We start from the raw sequence: 26,105 nt of genomic DNA, 5'->3' as shown, positions 1-26,105 counted from the left end.
AATGATACTTAAATGAGACAACACAAATCAATTATCAAGTCTCCTGATCTATGACACAGCAACCGCAGAGCAATACAATCCATACATCAGCACCAGGACATGATCATGCACATGAAAATGCACTTGCGCTGGTTATGCAAGTATTATGACATATTATATTTCACAGATTGCGAATGCAAATCACACTGCGGATGTCTGTATATGATGCTATCGCTTGTGTTTTGCATGTGCACCCGTGTTTTGTTATAAAGCATTCGGGGTGTGATTCAAATGCCCGTGCAAACAGATGACTGACTCAGCATGTAGCCTTAAAAAGTGTCTGTACATTAAGGCTAATGAGACGAGGCTTTGACTTCCCTTTAATCTGCTTAAGTAAAGCATGGCCTCCAATGTGAGGAACGTCTGCTCTTAACGCTAACACTCTCCTCTAGTCCTGTGGATCACAATGTGATCATGACAAAAGTCCTTGCAAAACAAAAATTGCTTTTTGTCTTGAAAACCAAACACACATCAAGCATAAATGCAACAAGTGCATGCATTTCTGCATAAGACATCTCTCTATTTTTTTTTATGTATACATTTAACTTTTTGTAGAAAAAAGCATATGTGTTTTACTTTTAATTCTATAATAAAGTTTTAAATATAATTGTACTGTCTGACTTTTTAAGAAGTAATCAAGGAGTGACAGCAAGAGTCAAAGCTGAGTTCTTGTTGCCAGGGCAACGCTGGCTCTCATAGGCTTTTCAGCCAAGTCACATGACAAGCAGCTTTGACGTCACTCTGGGAGGCAGTTTGGTGCTCTGAACTAAGCTGCGGGAGAGTCTTGTGGAGTTTTGTCGTTGAAGCTGCTGGTTGCATCAAAGCTCGTTCCTGATACCTGTGGCTGCATATCAAAGCTGAGGCCACACAACGCCTCTTCCCTTCTGAGCTCCCCAGGTTATGGCCATCTAAACTCTCACGGCACAGCACCAGAACAACCACCTGAGGTGAGTTCTGTCTTTTTTGGTGCATGTTTCACTGTTTTTCTTGCAGGTGAAACCTCAATGCTTGTATATGCTGGCCATGCACTGTTGCACTGTCAGAGGAATTGAAAAGAGAGAGTTTTTCGGCATCCTGTGAAGTTTAGATGAAAGAATGCAAGCTGTTGCTCGAACGTGAACAGGATGCAACAATCTGAACTGTTAGGATGAGGACATCTCAGTTTGGTTTAATTCATCCAACTTGGAGTGCCTGAAGGCAACTGACCTGTGTGGATTTCAGACCATTTGGCTTTGGATAAATCCTGGAACATAAGGCTTAGAGGAGAAACGCTACCTGATTTCACAAGAGGAACATCTGATCACCTAAACAAGACCAGATCTGAGATCTAAGCTATTTTACATGCACTTTAAAGTGCCATGCAGACAGTAGTATACACTACAGTTTGTTTAGAGATAGCTTCTACACTTATACACACATACACTGAAAATTAAATGGTGCAGAAGCAATTTTTTGAGAAGAAATTGATAGTAAATTTTACAATTATTTTTTAAAAATGACAAGCGGCATTGAATTTTCATGCAGTTTTCAAGCCTTTTTTTTGTAAAACATACTCTAATAATCTTAATTTTATTTACAACTTTGAAAAAAAAATATTTTTTTACAGTGTAGTCGACAAAAAAAAAGGCTAACTGGTTGCCAAATTCTTCAGTTTTGAATCAGCCTTAAGCTTTTTGCTTGAGTTCACATCAATATGTGACCCTGGGCCACAAAACCAATTATAAATCATCTGAATAAATAAGCTTTCCATTGATGTATGGTTTGTTAGGATAGGACAATATTTGGCTGAGATACAACTATTTGAAAATCTGCAATCTGAGGGTGTAAAAAATCTAAATACTGAGAAAATTGCCTTTAAAGTTGTCTAAATTATATCTTAGCAATGCATATTACTAATCAAAGATTAAGTTTTTATATATTTACAGTAGGAAATTCACAAAATATCTTCATGGAACATGTTAGTTACTTAATATCCTAATGAAAAATTATCATTTTGACCCATTCACTGTATTTTTGCCTATTGCTACAAATATACCCGTGCTACTTAAGGTCACATGTACTTACAAATAGCCCATCAATGCCTAAAAATGTCATACGTGAAGTCATAGTGCAGTTATAACAATTCTATTGTTTCTAAGTACATGGATTTGTGTGAAAGAGGAAATAAGCCCTAAATGACTTAATTCTCATAACTGAGTAACTAGTACAGTGAAAAGTAGAAGAGGAATCAGATAAAGTCAGTTGAAGTGTCACTGGGAACTCAGGTTAAGTGGCAAACGTGCTCTCAGAACACTTAAAACATCTCAGGTTGCAGGAAGTTGTTGAGACGCTTTTTTCACCCCCTTTTGCATTGTTGCGGCATGCATTTAGGTTACACAGTGACGTTCGTGTTTTAGATCTGAACGGCTGTACAGAAAGCACACATATCTACTGCTCCGCGAGGGTTTCTGACAAGACGCAAGACAAGTGGGCGCTTGGAAATATGTGACGGTCGGTCTGTGGGGATGTGGAAACAGAGACGCTCGGCTTTGTGGGAGAGTTTAGTAAAGCCCCAGAGAGGGGGAGAGAGAAATAAAGAGAGATAGAGAAGGAAATGTAGAAAGGGAGAGGGGAGTGTCTGTTCAGAGAGTTTCCTGTGAAGAGCTGCCGACATACAGAGCTGATAGAGAGAGGGAAGAAAGGAGGAAAGAAAGCTGGCGACATCACAAGGTCCAACAGGTGAAACTGAAGCGCATCATTTACATCGAGGTGGGTCCGAAGGAGAATGTTTTTCTTGCTACTGTTACTTAAGACTGAATTTGAGACACTCTGTAATGAAAAACGCTACAGAAATCACTATAAATAGTCTGTAGGCAGTTGACGTGCTTTATCGAATTGGTTTTCGTGGCAGTTCTATTAAAGAACGATTTCGGGAAAAGAACGTTTCAGTGAATAGAATGAACCGGTTTTCTTAGTTCGAAGAACATTTTATTCATCTAAAGAATCTTTTTCACTATAAACAACCTGGAAAGAATGGGATGAAATGGAGGAATTAGATGCCAATAAACGTTTATTTTTATTAATAGTGTAAACTGTTAAGTGTAATAGTGCGATATACTACTGTGTTTGAACATTATTTAAAACAAAAATACGTTTAACACATTAACATTGAGTGACATTTAATATTTGGATTGTAAAGACTAAATAGTGAGGTGAACAGCGAAAAGAGTCAGTGAAAATGCTATCTATCTATCTATCTATCTATCTATCTATCTATCTATCTATCTATCTATCTATCTATCTATCTATCATCTGTCAATCTCTCTATCTAGATTTATAAAGCTGAATAAATAATCTTTCCATTGATGTTCGGTTTGTAAGAATAGGACAATATTTAGTTTAGATACAACTATTTGAACATCTGGAACCTGAGGGTGCAAAAAAAAAAATATTGAGAAAATCACCGTTAAAGTTGTCTAAATTAAGTTCTTAGCAATGCATATTACTAATCAAAAATTAAGTTTTTAAAATTATTAACGGTAGGAAATTTACTAAATATATTCATGACACATGATCTTTACTTAATATCCTAATGATTTTTGGCATAAAAGAAAAATGTATAAATTTGACCCATACACTGCATTTTTGGCTATTGCTATAAATAAACCATGCTACTTAAGACTTTTTTTTTTTTTTTGGTCCAGGGTCACATATAATAATACTCTCTTGGATTTGTTTTTTGTCAACTTTAAGATATAAAAAGATTTTATATAGCCTATGGATGTATATACACATAGGCCTACAACAGTTCCTGGTCCTCAAATCTGATTGGCTGAGGGAAGTGCAATATTCTAGTGATATCAGAAAAAAAAAAATCCAAGAACATATCATTTATATATTAGATGTCTAAGTCTATCATGTAGACTGGTTGCAGAGATTAACCTTTGCAATGTATTTCATCCGATGCTCCAGTATAAAGGTGGTATAAGGTGGTAAAATGCTTCATTAGATCCTGAGAGCTTTTCACTTGACGTCTCCAAGAGCTTTTGAATCTCAGTGGATCATGATGGCCTTGTTTGGATTGAATCTTCACTCTTAAAAACAAAGAACCATTTTTGGTTCCACAAAGAACCATTCAGTCAAAGGTTGTTTAAGGAACCATGTCTTTCTTACCTTTTTATAATCTGAAGAACCTTCTTTCGCCACAAAGAACCTTTTGTGAAACAGAAAGGTTCTTCAGATGTTAAAGATTCTTTATGGAAACATTTAGACAAAAGAGGTTCTTCTATGGCGTCGTGAAACGTGTTTACTTTGAAGAGTGTTGTGAGGCTGTGTGCATTGAGGCTGTAATGTAAAGGCATTTCCTGTTTGCGTCCATCATGTGAAGCCTCCCCGTCACTATAGCTCTAACTGACCGTGATTTCGAACTGTAAATGCTGAGAAGAAATGTTCCAAAAATAGGGGCTTTGCAAATATTTACACTAAGAGCATGTGCAGGAATTGTCGAGCGGGGCTTGCGATGGCACTCGGTGCCGTTCTCGCAGACGGATGGAGGATTGTGTCAAGGTCAAGCAAGGATAGTTTACAGGCAGTTAGTGGTTTTTAGATTGATGGCCGAAGGTTTACATTTGAACTAGACAAAAATGCTTTACGTCAAAAGTCTGGGTATTAATATAGAGTCGCTGTTTCTTCAGACAGGAAATATGGACCCGTAACAACCTCGATACTGCTGAAAAAAAAAATGTCAGCTGAGAGTGTGTGATATTTATAACTGCTTTCAAGTACATTCACTGAATTTTTCTCATACAAGCGAAACATTTATGAGGCCGTTTTCCATTAGCTTTTGAGTGCTTAGACTTGCTCAAATGTTAATCCCACATGTTCCACACTTTCGTTTGACAGTGTTTTGAAACCAATTTGTGAAGGTAAAGGACTTAGCAGAGGTCACACCAAGAGTGAAGATCACCATTTTAGCCAAGGCCCGTAAATCCTTATATAACTTTCTACATGCATGCAGAATTCAGGCATATTTTAAAATTGTTTCCGCTTTAAGAGTGCATATATTATTTCATCTTGAGGTTGCATATAGGTTGCATATACCTGCTGTATTCTTTATCAGCGAGACCTGGTATAAGATATTTAGTGTCCCTTACATAACAGATATGAGTCTATATTTATACTCCACTGTTTCAGATTAGCCCTGCAGAACCTTGAGTTAATCCTGCAGGTACAAAGACACAGACAGAGAGAGAGATTGTGAGGGAAAGCAGATTTGTTAGCTAGTTAACTAAAAGAAATTAGACAATGTGAAGTTAAGAGAAAGTGTTTGATGCACTGTGTGTTCTGTGCAGTTAGTGTGCAACTCTAGAAAACGATTTGAGGGTAACACTTTAGTATAGAGACCAGTTGTCAATATTAAGTAGTTGCTTGTTAGCATGCATATTACTAGCATATTGAGTGTTTATTAGTATGTATAAAGCACATATGTGACCTTGAACAACACAGCCAGTCTTAAAGGAACACTCCACTTTTTTTGGAAATAGGCTCATTCTCCAACTCCCCCCGAGTTAATAAGTTGATTTTTACCGTTTTGAAATCCATTCAGCCGTTCTCCTGTTCTGGCGATATCACTTTTAGCATAGCTTAGCATAGATCATTGAATCCTATTAGACCAATAGCATCACGTTCAAAAATGACCAACGAGTTTCGATATTTGTCCTATTTAAAACTTGACTCTTCTGTAGTTATATCGTGGACTAAGACCGGTGGAAATGCAAAGCTTCAATTTTCTAGGCTGATAAGATTAGGAACTACACTCCCATTCCGGCGTAATAGTCAAGGAAGTTTGCTGCCGTAATAAGGCCGAAGCAGGAGCAGTAATACCACGCAGCACATGTGCAAATGCTGAACTAGCTGGGAACTCATTTCTGATAATACTCCGCCTGCTGCGTCCATATTACGGCAGCAAACTTCCTTGACTATTACGCCGGAATGGAAGTGTAGCTCCTAATCTTATCAGCCTAGAAACTCGCAGCTTTGCATTTCCACCGGTCTTAGTACACGATATAACTACAGAAGAGTCATGTTTTAAATACAACAAATATGGAAACTCGTTGGTCATTTTTGAACGTGATGCTATTGGTCTAATAGGATTCAATGATCTATGCTAAGCTATGCTAAAAGTGATATCGCCAGAACAGGAGAACGGCTGAATGGATTTCAAAACGGTAAAAATCAACTTATTAACTCGGGGGGAGTTGGAGAATGAGCCTATTTCCAAAAAAAGTGGAGTGTTCCTTTAAGTAGCACGGGTATATTTGTATAAATAGCCAAAAATACATTGCATAAGTCAAAATGATTATTTTTTCTGTTATGACAAAATCATTAGGGTATTATGTAAAGGTCATGTTCCATGAAGATATTTTGTATATATTGTACCATAAATATATTGATTAGTAATATATATTGCTAAGAACATTTGGACAAATTTAAAATATTTTCCCAATATTTTTTTTTTTTTTTTTTGCACCCTCAGATTCCAGATTTTCAAATAGTTGTATCTCGACCAAATAATGTCCTATCATAACAGACCATACATAAATGAAAAGCTTATTTCTAAATCTTAATTTCAGAAAATTTATCCTTATGACTGGTTTTGTGTTCCTGGGCCACATATTAATGCAAAAGTCATAATTAATAGTGAGAATTGGTCCACAAACTAAAGTGTGATTAATTTTAGATTTAATATCTCAACTTTAGTATTAACTGGTTGTATTACTTGTGAGCAGATCTTGCTAAATGTGATTGAAATTCTTAAACTTGGGCATTTGTTACCTTTATAAAAACTCAGTTTTGTTCTCCAACCTTATACAATGAATTTAAATGTGTGAAATTCTTGTAGTGTGGTCACATTTACTGTTGTTCGGTGAACTTTAGAGGGGACAAAATTCGGACGTTTCAATAGGAATTTTACCACACAGATTTCACAACATGTTAATGTTGTTCACACGAATTTGACATGTTGACCACCAAAAAAACGCTTGGTTTGAAAGTGACTTGAACTTTACCTGAACTTTAAAGGTATACAGTCTCAGTCTAAATTAGATTCACACTGGTGTTTTAGGAAACCAAACTAATTAAAATATCATAATAACAGCAATTGTATATTATTGTTATTCCTATGACAGTAATACCCATATACACTGTAAAAAAACAAAACAAAAAAAAATTTGCTGAGTGAACTTAAAATTATTTGTTACCCTGCTGCATTAAAATTTTAAGTTGAATCAATTTAAATATCTAAGTTGTCACTTAGTACCACTTAACAATTTATGTTGACTAAACTTTTTTGAGTTGACTGAACTTAAAATTATAAGGCAGCCAGGTAACAAATTATTTTAAATTGATTCAACAAATTGTTTTTTTTACAGTGCATTGTAAAACAATAGCACTGTAAAATAAATTTAAATATTTTATAGGTATTTTATTTTTTATTTACACTACCGTAGGGAAATTACAATACTTCTTTTCTAATTTCTACACTTAAAAAGAGATATTTTGAATTTAGACTGCAGTAACGTTACCCATTGTCAGCAATTCATACTGCACTTATAGGCTTTTATTTTGACAGAAACGGCAGTAGAGTTTTATTTTAACAGAAAACTCCATCTTCAATGAAAACAGGCTTAAAAACATCTAGTGAAATGCTGTAATCATCTGCTACGAAAATGAAGCATATCTCACAGCACATGCAATAAACAAGTTCACCGCATTCATTCACTGTTAACTGAGTTGTCCTGAGACTCGGAAAACACCTGATCATGAGCTGATCGTCTAAACAAAGTGTGTGCTTCGCTTTTAAATGCGCAACGAAAACCGACTTGATGAAGTCAAAAGAAAGATATTTGTAGCAATAGCCAAGTCAAACTTCATTAGGGTATTAAGTAAAGATCATGATGCATGAAGATATTTAGTAAATTTCCTCCCATAAATATATCAAAACTTAATTTTTGATTAGAATTTCTCAATATTTAGATTTTTTTGTGCACCATCAGATTCCAGATTTTCAAATAGTTGTATCTCGACCAAATATTGTCCTATCATAACAAACCATACATCAATGGATCAAAGCTTATTTATTCAGCTTTCATATGATGTATAAATCTCAATTTCAGAAAATGTATCCTTATGACTGGTTTTGTGGTCCTGGGTCACATATTAATGCAAAAGTCATAATTGATAGTGAGAATTTGTCCGAAAACTAAAGTGTGATTAATTTTAGATTTAATATCTCAACTTTAGTATTAACTGGTTGTATTACTTGTGAGCAGATCTTGCTAAATGTGATTGAAATTCTTAAACTTGGGCATTTGTTACCTTTATAAAAACTCAGTTTTGTTCTCCAACCTTATACAATGAATTTGAATGTGTAAAATTCTTGTAGTGTGGTCGCATTTACTGTTGTTCGGACATTTCAATAGGAATTTTCCCACACAGATTTCACAACATGTTCATGTTGTTCACACAAATTTGACTTGTTGACCACCAGAAAGATGCTTGGTTTGATAATATACAATGGGCCTTTTTTTTTTGCCCACAAATTTGCTGAAATATGATTGCACCTGTATTATTCAATACATTTAATTAAAATAATGAGGCACTATAGAGTTGTTACAGTTGCATAAATAATGTTGTGATATTAAATGAGTAAATATGTGACCCAGGACCACAAAACTAATCATAAGGGTCAATATAATGAAAAAATCCAAATAGTGAGAAAATCATTTTTGAAGTTGTCCAAATTAAGTTCTTAGAAATGCATATTACTAATCAAAAATTAAGTTTTGATATATTTACGGTCAGAAATTTACTAAATATCTTCATGGAACATCACCTTTACTTAATATCCTATTGATTTTAGGCAAAAAAAAATGATATATATATATAATTTTGACCCATACAATGTATTTTTGGCTATTGCTACAAATATACCTGTGCTACTTAAGACTGGTTTTGTTCACTTAAGATATTTTTGTGAATTTCCTACCGTAAATATATCAAATTGCATTACTAAGAACTTAATTTGGATAACTTTAAAGGCGATTTTCTCAATATTTCGATTTAGAAATAGTTGTATCTCAGCCAAATGTCCTATCAAACCATACATCAATGGAAAGTGTATTTATTCAGCTTTCAGATGATTTATAAATCTTAATTTCAAGAAATTGACCCTTATGACTGGTTTTGTGGTCCAGGGTCACATATATTATGTACACTTTTATTTTGAATGCGATTAATCGTCGCCCAGCACTAGAAATCGTATATCCCAACATGTAGAAACAGTTGAAAGTAGACTAAATGTTTATAAAAGAGACATTAACTGATATTAATGTGTCATGAATTGGTTGTATAGCATACAGTAGCACAGATGTCAAGTGCAGATTGAGGTGAACATTTGCCAGCCATGAGCCACAGAAACCATCAGTCTTGCAAGGGTTGTCATACAATTAAAAGTTATACATGAAATTCATAACTAAACAACATGAATCATTAATCCTGATTCATTTTCAGCCTACAGTCTGCTAAAGCTTGCTTGATTTTTCCCCTTCAGTAATTTTAGCGTACACTTATTGAACGCAGCAGTGTAAATGCAAGCGGTAGATGAGTGTTGAAGTTTCCGCATTGACTAGATTTGCCCATGACAACTCATTTACACAAATGATGTTAACACAGCGCTGTGTGATTATTTTGGTGAGCTTGGGAAAGAACGAGGAAACTATGAGAGCCTTTGGTGAGCTTTTAATTTCGTAGCCCCCTCACAATGATGAGCGCAGCGCTGACATTTTCCACAGTCATACTTTAGTTTCGGAGCTTGTGGTTTTATTTGGCCTCTGTGGTTTCGAAGGGTAGAGGAAATGAAGGGCAGATATAAACCATTGTATCACATGACAGGCACCTTCCTGTGCCTTGTTTCATCGTTTGCACGGCCGCTTGTGTGAGAATGTCCATTTCTTTCGTTTGGAGGGCTCATGCTTCTGTAAGTCTGTCAGCACAGGTCACGTGTCATTAGTTTTGGTAAAAAGTCAAGCTGGATGATCTTTGTTTTGTCTGCTGATGCATCAAAGATGAGAATAAAAATAGCTGAGCGCTGATGCTCATCTGGGAGACTGATTGAGTTTGATGTCAGCTTGCAACATTTGATCCATTTTCTCTGTTTGTTTGTTCCTCATTAATCATTTTATTTAATTAGGTATGTATCTATGCACAGACCGAATGAATGAATAAATAATCAGGTTTTTTTTTTGTTTTGTCCAGTAAAATAGCTAAACATCACTTAACCCTAAGCATGTATTTATTTATTTACCTTTGACCAAATACATAATCAGTTTTTTTGGTCTTGTCTTAAATAAATACATAATTCAGGATTTGTTTATTTGTTTTTGTTTTTTTGCTTGTCCAGTAAAATTGCTTACAATCATGTAAACGTTTTTATTTATTCATTTATTCAGGGACCAAATTTATTATTTTATTTTATTTTATTTATATAGTCATTCACCAAAATAAACAGATAAATAATAAGGTAAATACCACATTAACCTAATCATTTCTTTATTTATAAATAAATTAATTAAATTTTCAGTTTTTTTGTCTTGTCCAGTACAATGACTAAACATTATGTAAACCTAATCAATAATTTATTTATTTGTTTGTTTGCTTATTCACCAAAATAAAGAAATACTTATATAACTATAAAGGTGTCAACTAAACATCACATAAACCTAATCGATATATATTCATGTCAATAAATAATAAGGTTATTGTCTTGTCAAGTAAAATAACTAAACATCACGTAAACCTTTTTATTTATGCATTTATTCAGGGAACTTGATTAAATTGTATTTATTTATTTATTTATACATTTACTAAAATAAACATAAATAATTAATCAAGTGTCTTGTCCAGTAAAAATAGCTAAATACCACATAAATCTAATCATTTCTTTATTTATAATTTAATGAATTAATTAATTATCAGTTTTTTTTTGTCTTGTCCAGTAAAATAACTATTCACCAAAATAAATAAATACTTAAATAATAAATCAGGTGTCAACTAAACATCACATAAACCTAATCAATTATTTATTTATGTTAATTAATTTTATTTTATTATTTATTCATTCATTCATTCATTCATTCACCAAAATAAATAGATAAATAATTAATCAGGTGTCTTGTCCAGTAAAAAATACTAAATACCACATAAACCCAATTTATAAATAAAAACAACTAAAAACAAATGATCAAGGTTTTTTTTTTGTCTTGTCCAGTAAAATAACTAAATAACTAAACATTATGTAAACCTAATCATTTATTTATTTATTCACCAAAATAAATAAATACATAAATAATCAATCAGGTGTCTTGTCCAGTAAAATCTCTTACTTTATTAATAAATAAATAAATAAATAATCCGTTTTTTGTCTTGTCCAGTAAAACAACACATAAACCTAATCAATTATTTATTTATTTACCAAAATTAATAAATATATAATCTATCCGGCGTCTTGTCCAGTAAAATCACTGAATATCACATAAACCTAACCATGTATTTACTTATTTGTTTGTTTGTAAATAAATTATCTTTTTGGTCGTGTCTTCTTTTAGTATTATAAATACACTAGTATTTATTAATATTTTCAGTTACCTTTTAGTTTTCTTTAAATTTTAGGTTTTTATATTTCTATTTTAATTTGTTTTCATTTTTTACATTTTAGTCATTTTAGTAACTCCAACTGAAATTAATTTGTTTACAGTTTCGTTTTTTTTTTTTTTTTCTAAATCTAATATTAATTACTTCATCTCAGCTTTATTTCAAAAAACTTTTTTTATCTATTTAATTTAGTTACGCTGTTTGGTAACAGTTCAACTTTAGTTATTTTTAGCCAGTCTCGTCTTCAAGGTATTTTTCTCTGAATAGTGCCTAAACATAGTTCTTCTGATGAAAACATTGTTTGGTGTGTGTTTGGTGTCACCTGTTTTCAGGACATCAGTGCCTTGTGTCCACCTGTGTCTGTTGGCTGGCATTACGTAAGTGTGACGTCTTCACAGGGCCGATTGGAGCCTCTAAGAGTCTTAGGGTTAATTTGAGACAGAGATCTTTGAGCTGTTGACCCTGAAAATAGAGTCCAAGAACATCAGTGATCCGCCAGCCAGCGGCTCTGCTTTGTAAGTACAGGCTAAGCTCAGGTTTGCAGGAACACGGCCTGTCCTGAGGAGGGATCAGAACTGATGTCACTGATGATCAAGAGACCAAGAGACACATCTCTGAGCGATTGGACAGAACCCAACTGAAACCTAGCATTTTGGTGACTTCAGAAAATGCATTTTAATTATTTTCTTACAAAAGAAGCATCCTGTTGATTGATTCATCCAAAAATCCCATTGTTGACTAATGGCACATTTTTGATACACGGCTGTGTTTTGTGCTTCACTACCAGTGAGATTAGACTGTCTGTTACCATGACAACGGGTGGAACGTAATACAAATGCCGCATATCCATTAAGCAATTAAACTCTGATTGATCACAATGCTTTTATCCGTGCTCACCGTTCACAGGGGCGGCACGAAAATCTGCTGCGGACAAATTGCTCTGTTGTGCTTTGGTGATAAGACTGAATGGGTGAAGGAAGTGTGTGATTTGCGGGGTATACAGTGGTCAGCAGGAGGGTTTTAGTTCAGATGAGGATGAGCACAGTGTTTGTTTACGCCTCAGAGGGTCTTAGCAATTATTCAAAAAACAATTCTACATGTTCACCATGAATGGACTAATGGTGCATCCATGTTTAAGCAGAAAAAATATAGATAGTGAACACAAGGCATCTTGTTTTAGAGAAACATCTACGACAAAGTTGGCACATGCAGCAATTGGCCATATGCACGGAGCATTCTTTAGAACTAATGCATAATGATCAGCCAGCTTGTGAACTTCCGCTGAAGCTCATTTTATATGTGCTATATATAGATGGACACTCTTGAGACCCCTCTACTGCCTCGTTCTTATCAGAAACTGAGAAAAATAATAATTGCAACATCGTAAATAATGATAGCGGCATGAAAATTCAGTTTCATATTATTTAACAACATATCATTTAAATGCCAAGCCTGGTAATCCCAGGAGACCTGCATAGTTGTACATTTAAATGCTGACAGCTAAACACTATCATAACGTGTCTAGGCTAATATTAGCTAGCCTCTTAATCGTATTCTTGATAATCAGTAACTTGCCTTCATAGTCATGAACACATTTTTTAAATCTTGTAATATTTTAAAGCCTTTATTATTTTTCAACTCTACAGCTGTGCAATAAAATTCACTTCAAAGATTCACTTTTCATTCATAAAGGCGACATGGAAAAAAATGACTTTTCACTGAAAGCGTCTTTTTAAGATGAAAATGACATGAAATGACCCATATAACCAGAAGATGGCAGCAGAGGATCAATCATTGGCTGCAGCCGCCATTTCAACTCCCTAGTTTTTTCAAGACGTCTTGCTTTTCGGTTTATTATAAAATTACTAGTATAATAAATTGTAGTACTTTTACCGCACTGAAGTATATAAGTGCAGAAAGTCATTAAAATAAATAAATAAGCTCAGACACAAACAGGCTATAAGGGTGAATACTTATATATAGTTTACTACAAATTAAATGATCAAATTAAAGTTAAATATGAATGGTATACAAATTAAATAATGCACTCAATATGAATCGATATGAATTTTAAACTACATCTTTTAAACTTCATCTTGAACTGTAAAAGCTAATAAAATAGCCTATATTTAACCAACACAAACTTTTTACTGCTGCAGCTTTGTTACTCTGAATTTAGTCTGAATCATTTAATGCACAGCTCTGTTTTTGACATCAACTTGTCAGATGTTTTGTCCGGTTATTATTGTCAATCATAGCAATGACATATTTAGCCGATTTTCTCACATATTTTTTTCAACTCAAGTTTGTCATTCTTGAAACAGTATACATGGACGTTTGGTCCTCTTAGACAAACAAAACTTTTCTTCGATTGTGAATGGATTATGAAGAGAAAACGAGCAATACACCCCTATTATCTAAAACAAGGAAGTAATCCATGCATATGGTAAATTATGGGGCCAAGCACTACAGAAGCAAGCATCAGACTAACTTAAAATGATTTTAGTCCAAATGTCTGAAAAAATCATATGAAACTACTAGTAATATGATTGAATGACTTATCACTTTTGACCAATAGATGGCGCTGCTACCAAATTAATGTGGCATGGTCAGCGTAAGGAGACAATGGCACATAAAAAGTTTGGTGTCAACATGTCGAAACGTTGCAGAGATACAGTCTTAGACGTAGTCTGGCATCATGCCTCAAATTATTTGTGATGCTACAAGAGCAGTTTTGTCTATCAACACGAAATCCATTACTTTTTGTCAGCACAGTCTGAAGATGAGCTGACTTTATTTTGGTGAAAATCGGAGCAGTGGTCGTGGAGATTTACAACATAAATCAAAACGGCGGACAGGAAGTTCGGCCAACAATGGCATAATTGGTATGTAAGTTGTTGGCATGACCTAAAGAATATTTTGAGACCTTTCTTAAATCGACACAAAACCCCTAACTTTTTGCCAGCATGGTCTAAAGATGATTTCAGTCAAATTTGGTGAAAATCGGACCAACAGTCTAGGAGGAGTTGAAAAAAGTAGGTTTTCAACATAAATCAAAATGGCGGACAGGAAGTTTGGCCAACTATGGCATAATTGGTATCTATGTTATCAGCATGACCCAAAGAAGATTTCATTACAATAGGCTAATACGTTCAAAAGTTATCAGCATTTTTGCTCATTTCTTTATAACTTTTGATTACGAAAATTTAGGTACTATCAGGGTATGATGCCGAAGACACATAGCGAGTTTCGTTCGATATGCCAATGCGTTCATAAAATATAGCATTTTATAACAAAATTCAAAATGGCCGACGCCCAAAATGGCTGACATTGAGAAAATTGGGTATGGTTCGACTCAGCATGCTTCACTGAATCTAAGAGACCAGTTTTGTGATTTTTGGGAATTCAAACCATCACCCGATCACTAGGTGGCGCTGCTCCAAAACTATGCAGGTTGCCTCAGGTCATGCTTATTATATCACACACCAAGCTTGGTCTCAATACGCCAAACCGTTGTGGAGATATAGCCTCATATCCATTTTTGCGTGCTCTTCATAGAATTCGTTTGATCCTTCAGAAATCATTCTAATATTCTGATTTGCTGCTCACGAAACATTTCTGTTCATTATCAATGTTGAAACTGATACAGATTTTTTGGATGTTGGTATAAAGAATTAAAATGAACAGCATTTATTTGAAATAAAAATGTCTTGTAATGTTATTAATTTCTTTCTTGTTTCTTTTGATCTATTTAATACTTCTTTGCAGAATGAAAGTATGAATGAGAGCTGATGTCATTATTTTTAGTTACATTTACAAATTTTCTTACATAAATTTCCAAAAGTGAAAGGAAAACTTTTTGACTTAACATTTTCACAACTAGTTGGCTGACATTTGTTTGCCTAATTAATTTCAGCGTCAAAGCTGTTTCGCCAGTTATGACTGACAGTTTCCTACAAGCACATACTGTAAGTGAGAGACAAACAGATGTGGCGTAGATAACACAAATGTGAGCTGAAACACAAAGATTTCTTATATATATTTTTTTTTTTTCTCTACTATTATTTGACTATTTTCACATCATTTAGTTAAATAAGAGACATAAATAAACACTATATTTAGGGTCGAGCTGGATGAACACAAGCAGTACGTGAGGAGCAGTGAAAGGCAAACTGATGGACTGCTTCCTGTTTACAAGAGGAGGTTCAGTTTCTGCATCTCTCAATCTCCCCGATGTTATTTTTTTGTCCCCCATCACTCTGGATGAGAAGAGTCATTGAATATGCCATTTGTTTCCTTCACATTAATATAATGCATGTATAAAAATGACTTTCATTATTAATATTTAATGCATTTTTCATGCTAAATGTTAAAATCCAAGTTACTTGTTTTACTTTTTTTTTTTTTCTAGCTTCTCCTTAGAATCAACCAAAGCAGTTATTTTGTAGAATTATGCTAATATATGCTTTAAAGGTCGTATGTGTTCAGCAGTGCAGGCACGTGAGGTTTTATGAGAGATTTGCATCAGGAAATGATTCGAGTGCAGCTGCACACACACACACAGACACACACTGCAGCAGGTGAGAGCATCACTGCGGTCTACCAATGGAAAGTTCAGTTGACAGATGGGAAAAGGAAGAGAAATTTTAGATATGTGGCAGATATGTGAGCTTTGCATAGATAATAGTGCGTTTTTAAGAGTCTCTTTCTTCTGTGTACACTACCAGTCAAAAGTTTTGGAACAGTAAGATTTGAATGTCCTTTAGAGAAGTTGCTTCTGCTCACCAAGCCTTTGTTTATTTGATCCAAAGTACAGAAAAACAGTACAATTTTGAAATATTTTTACTATTTAAAATAACTGCTTTTTATTTGAATATATTTTAAAATGTAATTTATTTCTGTGATCAAAGTTGAATTTTCAGCATCATTACTCCAGTCTTCAGTGTCACATGATCCTTCAGAAATCATTCTAATACGCTGAAAGAAACATTTATTATTAGTAGTAGTAGTAATACATTATTTTAGGATTCTTCAGTTAATAGAAAGATCCAAAGATCAGCATTTATCTAAAAAAAAAAAAACCTTTTGTAACATTATGCATTATACCATTCAAAAGCTTGGAGTCAGTAATTAATTAATTAATTGAAATGAATATTTTTATTTAGAAAGGATGCTTTAAATTGTTCAAAAGTGATGATTTAGACATTTATAATGTTACAAAATATTTCTATTTCAGAAAAATGCTGTTCTTTTGAACTTTCTATTCATCGAAGAATCCTGAAAAAATTCTACTCTGCTGTTTTCAACATAATAATAATAAAAAAGTTTTTTGACCAGCAAATCAGCGGTTTTAAATTATTTCTGAAGAATCGTGTCACTAATGATGCTAGAAATTCAGCTTTGAAATCGCAGAAATAAATTACATTTTAAAATATATTGAAATACAAAACAGTTATTTTAAAGATTAAAAATATTTCAAAATTGTACTGTTTTTGCCGTACTTTGGATCAAATAAATGCATGCTTAGTGTTTTTTCTTTAAAAAACATAAAAAAAAAACTTTTGACTGGTAGTGTATGTTAATAGAATGCAGAATCTTTGTCTTCAAAAAAAACAAAAGGAAAAAGACACAAATGAGAAAATTGTTTATATAAAGTGACGGACAGTACACAAAAAATTGTTTACTGAAAAACTATTTTCACTCAGAAGTTGCTAGTAAATTTCACAAATAACTACAAAGAAATAAGCAATAATTACAAAGAAATGGCACACTGAATTACATGTGACATTTTCAACTTCAAGGCTGAAATAGTATTTTCATGCCAATAATATATGACAATAATCTTTATAGTACAACTTAAAAACATTTATAGAGATGCCATTTCCTTTCCTATATATCAGTGGTCCTAAACCAGGGATCCGGAGCCCACTACACAAAAATAAAGGTGCTTTAAAAGGTTTTTCACAGCGATGCCATAGAAGAACCATTTTTGGTTCCACAAAGAACCATTCAGTCCAAGGTTCTTTAAAGAATCATCTCATTCTTACCTTTTTATAATCTGAAGAACCTTTTTTCACCACAAAGAACCTTTTGTGAAACAGAAAGGTTCTTCATATGTTAAAGGTTCTTTATGGAACCATTTAGACAAAAAGGTTCTTCTATGGCATCGTGAAGCATCTTTATTTTTAAGATTTAAAATAAGACAAAATAAGTACTAAAATAAGCTAAAACCAAAAATAGTTCTTATTTTATTTGACCACCTCAACACCCTTTTTTCTTTTTAAAAAACAAGCCTAATTTTAAAAGTGTGATTTCTAGACATGGACTTTGGAAATTGTTCTCAAGACTATTAAAATGGAAAAAAAGGTTCCTTTTGTTGACCAAAAAAACCTTTGTGTGAATGTGTGAACCCCATTTTCAAACCTAAACCTATTTTATATTTGCTAAAGGTGGGATAAAATAGGTGTATTTACTTAAGAGTTACTTACTGTGAGACCTTCAAATAACATTTCTTCTCTTCTTCTCCTTCACCTCTAGTTGAAACCACACCATCAGCATGGGAAAGCAGAACAGCAAGCTCCGTCCCGAGGTGATACAGGAGCTGTTGGACAACACAGACTTCACTGAGCATGAGATCCAGGAGTGGTACAAGGGCTTCCTGCGGGACTGCCCCAGCGGCGCGCTCAGCATGGACGAATTCAAGAAGATCTACGGCAACTTCTTCCCTTATGGGGACGCGTCAAAGTTTGCGGAGCACGTCTTCCGAACCTTCGACGCCAATGGAGACGGAACAATAGATTTCAGAGAGTTCATAATCGCCCTGAGCGTCACGTCACGCGGCCGTTTGGATCAGAAGCTGAAGTGGGCCTTCAGCATGTACGATCTGGACGGCAACGGATACATAAGCAAAGCCGAAATGCTGGAGATTGTACAGGTGTGTGAGTCTGATTCTCGATTCTAGTTATAAATCCTGTTTCCTCCATGATAAGGTACTTTTACACTGAGAAAAGTTTATAAAGCCAGCCATTTATTTATTTTTATGGAAAACCTAAAACCTAAAAGTCTATAAATTAAATTTATTAAATAAGTTTGTCCTAGTATTTTTGTCTTGTTTGACTACAACTAGATAAACATTCTTAAATCAAGATATGTTTACTTGAGAAGCATAATGACTTGCCATATTAAGTCTTGTTTTCTCTTTTGCAAACAAGCTGAAAACAAATATCTGCCAAAGGGGGTTGAAAAATAAACTTAATTTCGAAGGGAAAACAAGATTATTTTTCTTACCTCATTGGCATATATTTGTTTGGTTTTATGCTTTAAGTCACTGAAATAACATATTTCAGAAAACTACATTTTGTCATTTTGATACTCAAGTTTTTAGATGTTTGTTCTGGAAATCAAGACATAAATACTTTAAATAATAAATAAGTTTTGCACTGTTGACTGCATGCTATGGAAGCCTGTTTCTGCCACTGAATAAAAAATTCAAAAGGTTCGTTTTTATCTCACAATTCTTTTTTTCTTGCAATTATGAGTTTACATCTCGCAGTTTCTCAGAATTGTAAGATATAAAATCGCAATTGTGAAGTCAGAATTGTGAAATATAAACTTGCTTTTCTGAGAAATGAAGTCTGAATTGCAGACTTTTTTAATCATAATTTCTCATAATTGTGAGTATATGTATTGCAATTTTGAGAAATAAACTCAATTCTGATAGTCAGAATTGCAAGATAAAAATTCACAATTCTCAATTACGAGAATAATCTAGCAATTCTGGCTTTATAACACAAAATTAAGAGTTAAGTCAGAATTGTGCGATATAAACTTGCATTTCTGAGAACATCAAAATTGGACTTTATAACTCACAATTGCGAGTTTGTATCTCAATTCTGAATTGCAAGATAAAAATGTAGAATTGTGAAATATAAACTTGCAATGGGGAGAAAAAAGTCATAATTGCGAGATACAAACCCACACTTGCAAGAAAAAGTGAGAATTGCAGGTTTTTTTCTTGCAATTCTGACTTTATTTCTCGCAATTGTGAGTTTATATTACGCAATTGAGAAAAAAAGTCAGAATTGTGATATATAAACTTGGAATTAGGAGTAAAAAGTCAGAATTGCAATATACAAACATGCATTTACAAGAAAAAGCCAGAATTGCAATTCAGACTTAATGTTTGTGGGTTTATATCATGCAACTCTGAGAACAAAAAGTCAGAATTGTGAGAAATAAACAAAATTTTTCTCATAATTGCGAGTTTATATCTAGCAATTCTGACTTTATAACATGCAATTAGTTAAGTTAGAATTGTGAGATATAAACTTGCATTTCTGAGACACATCAGTTTTTTCATATCTCACAATTCTGAAAAATAAGTCAGAATTGTAAGATATAAACTCGCAATGGGGAGAAAAACCTCCGAATTGCGACATACAAATGGACATTTGCAAGAAAAAGTCATAATTGCAAGTTTTGTTTTTTTTGCAATTGTAAGTTTATTTCTCGCAATTGTGAGTTTATATCATGTAACACTTAGAAAAAAATTCTGAATTGTGAGATTTAAACTCGCAATTGGGAGAAACAGTCAGAATTGCGAGATACAAACCCACATTTGCGAGAACAATCTGAATTGCGAGGTTTTTTTCTTGCAATTCAGACTTTATTTTTCACAATTGTGAGTTTATATGATGCAACTCTAAGAAAAAAAGTCAGAATTGTGAGATATAAACTCGCAATTGGGAGTAAAAAGCCAGAATTGCAAGAAACAAACCTGCATTTGCAAGAAATGTCAGAATTGCAAGTTGTTGTCTTGCAATTCAGACTTTATTTCTTGCAATTGTGAGTTTATATCATGCAACTCTGAGAAAAAAGTCAGAATTGTGAGATAAAAAGTTGTAATAACTTTTTTTAAATTTTTTTATTCAGTGGGGGAAGCGGGCTTCCAAAACATGCAGAATATTAATCTGCGTATGCATTTAGCATTTATGTGTTTTTGTCCAAACCATCTGACAGTGCAAGACAATTTTGACTGTAGCCTTGCCCACAGCCAAATCTGGTTGGTTCAAAATAAATTTTACACGGAAACCAAAACATAATGCCTGGTTAGATCACGTTTCAGAGATTGTAGTCTGTGTGTTGTAGATTTTGAATATAAACATAGATTAAACTGGTTTAAAAGTACTAATGTTATATCACAAGCTTGTTAAAGTAGAACTTTGAAACATGAAACACCATTGTGTACAAAACACAGTTCTTTTGGCTTTATACTTACAGAGAAAATATACTACTATATTTCCGGCTTATTTCAGTGAATAACATGGCAATTCAATAATATCAAACTGCCTCCAGGAAATGTCAGGTTTTTGGCTTGTGCTTTATTACCTTGTTTTTTAGACAGAAAAACTATCCATTTTCAGTAGTGCATGATGTTTTGCTCATTTAGGTAGAGTTGAGTAGAGCGGGCAATTACTTTTGCTCGTATTTAGGTAAATTTCACGCCGCTGGGAGCAGTTGGTGAAATGCGTCAACTTCCTAAGTGCACTTTCTGAAGCTGACAGCTGAGTGCGAGCAAATGGCTGTAATTTCCTTTTCAATTCACCCAACTCTCTGGGAAAAGCCGTCGCTATGGTTACTTTGAAATTGTTACGAAGTGACAGCTCCGATTCCAAATCATACCCCGAGTCCTCTAATTTTCTCTAACAAGATTTAATGTCTGCCTAGACCTTAACAGCATCACAGCAGCAGCCCCAAACCAGAAGATAGTGAATTCTAACCTAAAATTCTACCACCAAAAGCTAGAATATTCTAAAGCAGCACTGCATGTATCATTTCCCCAATAAAACAATTGCAGAATGCATTGTAATGACTTCAGAAATATCCAAGATGTTTAGTTGAGTTTGCTATCTCACAGTAAAAAACAAGGAATCTCATTAGGTTGTGAAACGGAAATATTATCTTGTTCTGTATGAGAAGAATTTTGCAGGGAGAAGGATAATATCTTTTCTAAAGTTGATTTTGATTTGTTCTTTGATTTTGTCTTCCTCAGGCCATCTATAAGATGGTTTCTTCAGTGATGAAGATGCCAGAGGACGAGTCCACACCTGAGAAACGCACAGACAAGATTTTCCGCCAGATGGACACAAATCGTGATGGTGAGCTTCCTATACTCTTGTGAATAAAAAAGATTTTCACTGATTCCAGGTTTGTTTGCATAGGACAATATTTGGCCGAGATACAACTATTTGTGTATACTATAAATGTAAACTGTAATGCATTTTCATTTAATTGTAAAAACGTTGAGTGTCCAAAAGCTTTACATTCAGTTCAAACTATATATTTTCATTTTTCATATTTATTTTGTGTATAAGTACTCTTTTTAAAAGTATGCTAAAGTGTATTTACAAGGGTAATTATATTAAAGTTTAAGTTCACATGTAGCTTAAAAAAAATAAACTGCTTTAATTTACTTTAATTATAATTTACTAACCCCCATGTCATCCAAGATGTTCATGTCTTTCCTTTTTCATTCGAAAAGAAATGAGGTTTTTCAGGAAAACATTCCAGTATTTTTTTTTTCCATATAGTGGACTTCAATGGAGATCTATGAGTTGAAAGTCCAAATTGCAGTTTCAATGCAGCTTCAAAGGGCTCTACACGATCCCAGCTGAGAATTAAGGGTCTTATTTAGCAAAAAAATGTCATTTTCAAAAAAAGAAAAAAAAAGTATATACTTTTTTACCACAAATGCTTGTCTTTGTTGCACTAGCTCAACCTCACACAATACACAATCACATTGGAAAGGTCACATGTGATGTACACGGAAGTACCAACCCAGTGTTTACAAAGCGAACATGCAAAGAAAGTCAAACACCCTTTAAAAAAAAAAAACAACAACGTTGGACGATTTTGAAGTTGGAGGAGAAAATGAGATTGTCCTACCTTTTTGAACCTAAGTACACAGACGAAGAACTAACCGCATGCACTGCAAAAAATGCTTTTCTTACTTCGATTTTTTGTCTTGTTTCCAGCCAAAATATCTAAAAATTCTTAAATCAAGAAGGATTTTCTAGACGAGTAAAAATGATCTTGTTTTCAGAAAAAAACAAGTCAAAATTAAGTGTGTTTTTGCTTGAAACAAGCAAAATAATCTGCCAATGGGGTAAGAAAAATAATCTCGTTTTCTGTTTGAAATAAGATTTTTTTTCTTAATGCGTAATGCGAGAAAACGTGCATCGCAGAGCTAGACGCATTTGGGGTCAAAAAGTATAGAAATTATACATTTTTTAAGAGAATAACCAATCGTAAGACACTTATTCCTAGACTGGGATCATTTAACACCCTTTGAGGCTTCATTGAAACAGCTATTATGGACCTTCAACCCCCATTGAAGTCCACTATATAGAGAAAAATCCTGGAATGTTTTCTTCAAAATTCTTATTTCTTTTTGACTGAAGAAAAAAGACATGAACATTTGGATCACATGAATGATCAGAAATATGCACCTTTGCGAATGCTAAATCCCAATTATTTTTGACCTCTGACCCTGTGTTTTCCCTCAGGTAAGCTGTCACTGGAAGAGTTTGTAGAGGGCGCAAAGAACGACCCATCCATTGTGCGACTGTTGCAGTGCGACCCCAGCAGTGCGGGACAGTGAATCAGCTGCGTCGTAACTTCTCTTACACAAGTCTTTCTGTTCGCTCTCCTTCGAAAATCAGCAGAGCATGGACTCCAAAAACCCCTGTTACAGTGTCTGTGGGTTTCCCACCACGCATTGAAACATGCGCCCATTTATTTCCCACAGACCGGACATACAGAGATCATACACACTAAGAAGCTTGTGTTCATGCGTCTCTCTGTATTTTCAATTCCTCATAAAGCTTTTTTTGTTGCGTTTTAACACAACAGGCACGTGCAAGTGACATCAAATCCTGTTGTAAACTTTTGGTACTGAAATAAACCCATTTGAAGAGGGCTTTAAATATTAATAAAGAGGGAGTTGAAGCAACATTTTCCAAGTGTGCAAAATGCACCAGATAATGTGAGACTTTCTAAACACCAAAATATAGAAAATTTTAAAGAATTTAATAAATGACAAATGTCATTCCTAGTGTATTTCAGTTATATTCAGCACAAACATCTATTTAAAAAAAAAAAAAGGCACTTGGGCAACATATCATTTTTTTACTTGAAGTTTTTTTTTGGTTGTTTAACATTTATTGCATTATAATGTCAGAGCCTGCCCACGATGGTGACACAAAAAATAAAAATAATTTCAAAAAAATATTTTGTAAACATTAATACTCATTGCATAGAACTGACTATAACCAAATAGATGTAAAATATCATAAAACAAAGAAATATTTTCATAGGGACAACAATATTGCTCTTGCTGCTTCACACAATGAAAAATGAAAAAGTATTAGACAAAAAAAAAATTGTAGATATAATTTATGGTGGCTAAGTGAGAACTGATCACACCACAAAAAATGCTTTCTTTATAAAAAATCTGTTGTTATTATTAAAAAAGGATCTTTTCTTTTGTTTCAAATAATCGTTTGTACAGTAAAAGCGTATCTATGTAGGACTGTGACAATGAACAGCGAAGACCACAGGTTACTATGCACATCCACGACCAGCCAACACATTCACTTCAGCTTTCCAGCGCACTTTCCGACTCGATCCAGACCTCGATTCAGTCAATCTACCGCCCACGCCATCAGCTTTTAAAAAATACTACAGGTTAGCATGAGTGACTAGTTCAAGTACTATTTAAATTTGACTGAATCTTGGCCTTAGTATTCGGTTCAGGTCTTTATTTTTATATCCAGCTCAAATCATTTTGCACCTCAAACTGAATGTATTCTCTGCATCTACTGGGACGTTCTGTACATTTCAGATTGAATATGTGTGTATGTGGTATATGTGATGCTTTTTTGAGTCAGTGTTTGTCTATGCATACTGTGTGTTTTGGTGAGCATGACTGTGGAGAGAATTGGTGGGTAAAATATTAAAGTGTAAGAATATTTCAACACAACCTCAGGGGCAAAATGCAAGGGACTGTGTAAACGGATGGCATGTGCTTTTTGTGTCCATTTCTAAATACACAAACGCTCGCTCACATGCAAACCACATCATAATTGAGGCCGCTTGTAAGATGGAGAGCCGTCAGAGACTCTCTGCGGTTTCATTTGCTGTGAAGCTGAGGTTGTAATGATCAAACTTTCTTCAGCCACATGCTGAAACAGCTCATGAAGGAGCTTGAATTCAAAACGAATCATTTATGCTTGTAGATTCTCCTTCATTAAAACAATTTAGCATCTGGCATTTAATTTCTAAACCACAGGAGACAGCAACATGTGGTCAAGTGCCAAACGCAGATTAATATATATGGCAAAACAAACAGTGTTCTATCAGTGTTTGCTGTGCAACTGTTATCTGTCAAACTAAATGTTTGTCATCATCATTTTGTAGATTTTATATGGTAACCTGTACATTGTGTGAATGTAGATATTATGAACGCAGGCATCTGTTTTGGTTATATCATAAATAAAAATCTTAAAGAAAATGTTTTGGTGTCTTTTGGAAAATGTCATAAAAACAAAGAAATATGTTGGTATACACTTTCTATGAAGCCCATATTTATAATACATTATAAGGGTATTCCAGGCATTATAACGAATGCATAATGCATTTTAAAAAACCTTGTTGTTGTATCATATCATCTCATGAGTATTCATAAGAACAGTTTTAAGTGTTATAGCTTTTAAGAATAAGATTATTTATATTACAATGAACACATTGCATTTACTTCAGTTACCATGGATTATACTCCCTGTAGTTAGAACATATTATACAGTCAAGCCTGAAATTATTCATACCGCTGGCAAATTCTGACTTAAAGTTACTTTCATTCAACCAGCAAGTTTTTTTCGATGTACAAGAGACACCATTGTGGAAAAAAATATTTCTTAGCTTTTATTTACATTTGAACAAAAAGTGGCATGTCCAAAATTATTCATACCCTTCTCAATAATCAATAGAAAAGCCTTTATTGGCTATTACAGCAATCAAACGCTTCCTATAATTGCTGACCAGCTTTTTGCATGTCTCCACTGGTATTTTTGCCCATTCATCTTTAGTGAAGAGCTTCAACTCTTTCAGGTTGGAGGGTCTCCTTGCCATCACCCTGATCTTTAGCTCCCTCCACAGATTCTCAGTTGGATTTAAGTCAGGATTCTGGCTGGGCCACTGCAAAATGTTCATTTTTGTCTGCTAACCATTTCTTCACCACTTTTGCTGTGTGTTTTGGGTCGTTGTCGAGCTGAAATGTCCACTGGTGCCCAAGGCCAAGTTTCTCTGCAGACTGCCTGATG

At 34.0% G+C, this 26,105-nt stretch overlaps 1 protein-coding gene across 2 annotated transcripts; it reads left to right on the top strand.

The window, feature by feature from the left end:
• Positions 1-833: 833 nt before the first annotated feature.
• On the top strand, positions 834-25,297 carry ncaldb (neurocalcin delta b). 2 transcript variants are annotated; one of them, XM_073821424.1, is made up of 4 exons: positions 834-986; positions 18,265-18,661; positions 21,779-21,884; positions 23,292-25,297. In XM_073821424.1, exons 2-4 carry the CDS (start codon positions 18,284-18,286, stop codon positions 23,384-23,386), a joined length of 579 nt encoding a protein of 192 aa, XP_073677525.1. In that variant the 5' UTR covers positions 834-986; positions 18,265-18,283; the 3' UTR covers positions 23,387-25,297. The 2 variants fall into 2 exon arrangements, with proteins under 2 accessions (XP_073677525.1, XP_073677526.1); XM_073821425.1 differs by lacking the exon at positions 834-986 and adding an exon at positions 2,534-2,787.
• The last annotated feature ends 808 nt before the right edge of the window (positions 25,298-26,105 follow it).

The sequence above is a fragment of the Garra rufa genome, chromosome 17 (genome assembly GCF_049309525.1).
Source record: "Garra rufa chromosome 17, GarRuf1.0, whole genome shotgun sequence".
NCBI lineage: Eukaryota > Metazoa > Chordata > Actinopteri > Cypriniformes > Cyprinidae > Garra > Garra rufa.
The sequence above is the reverse complement of the archived record's forward strand: the minus strand, read 5'-3'. Positions and strand labels throughout refer to the sequence as shown.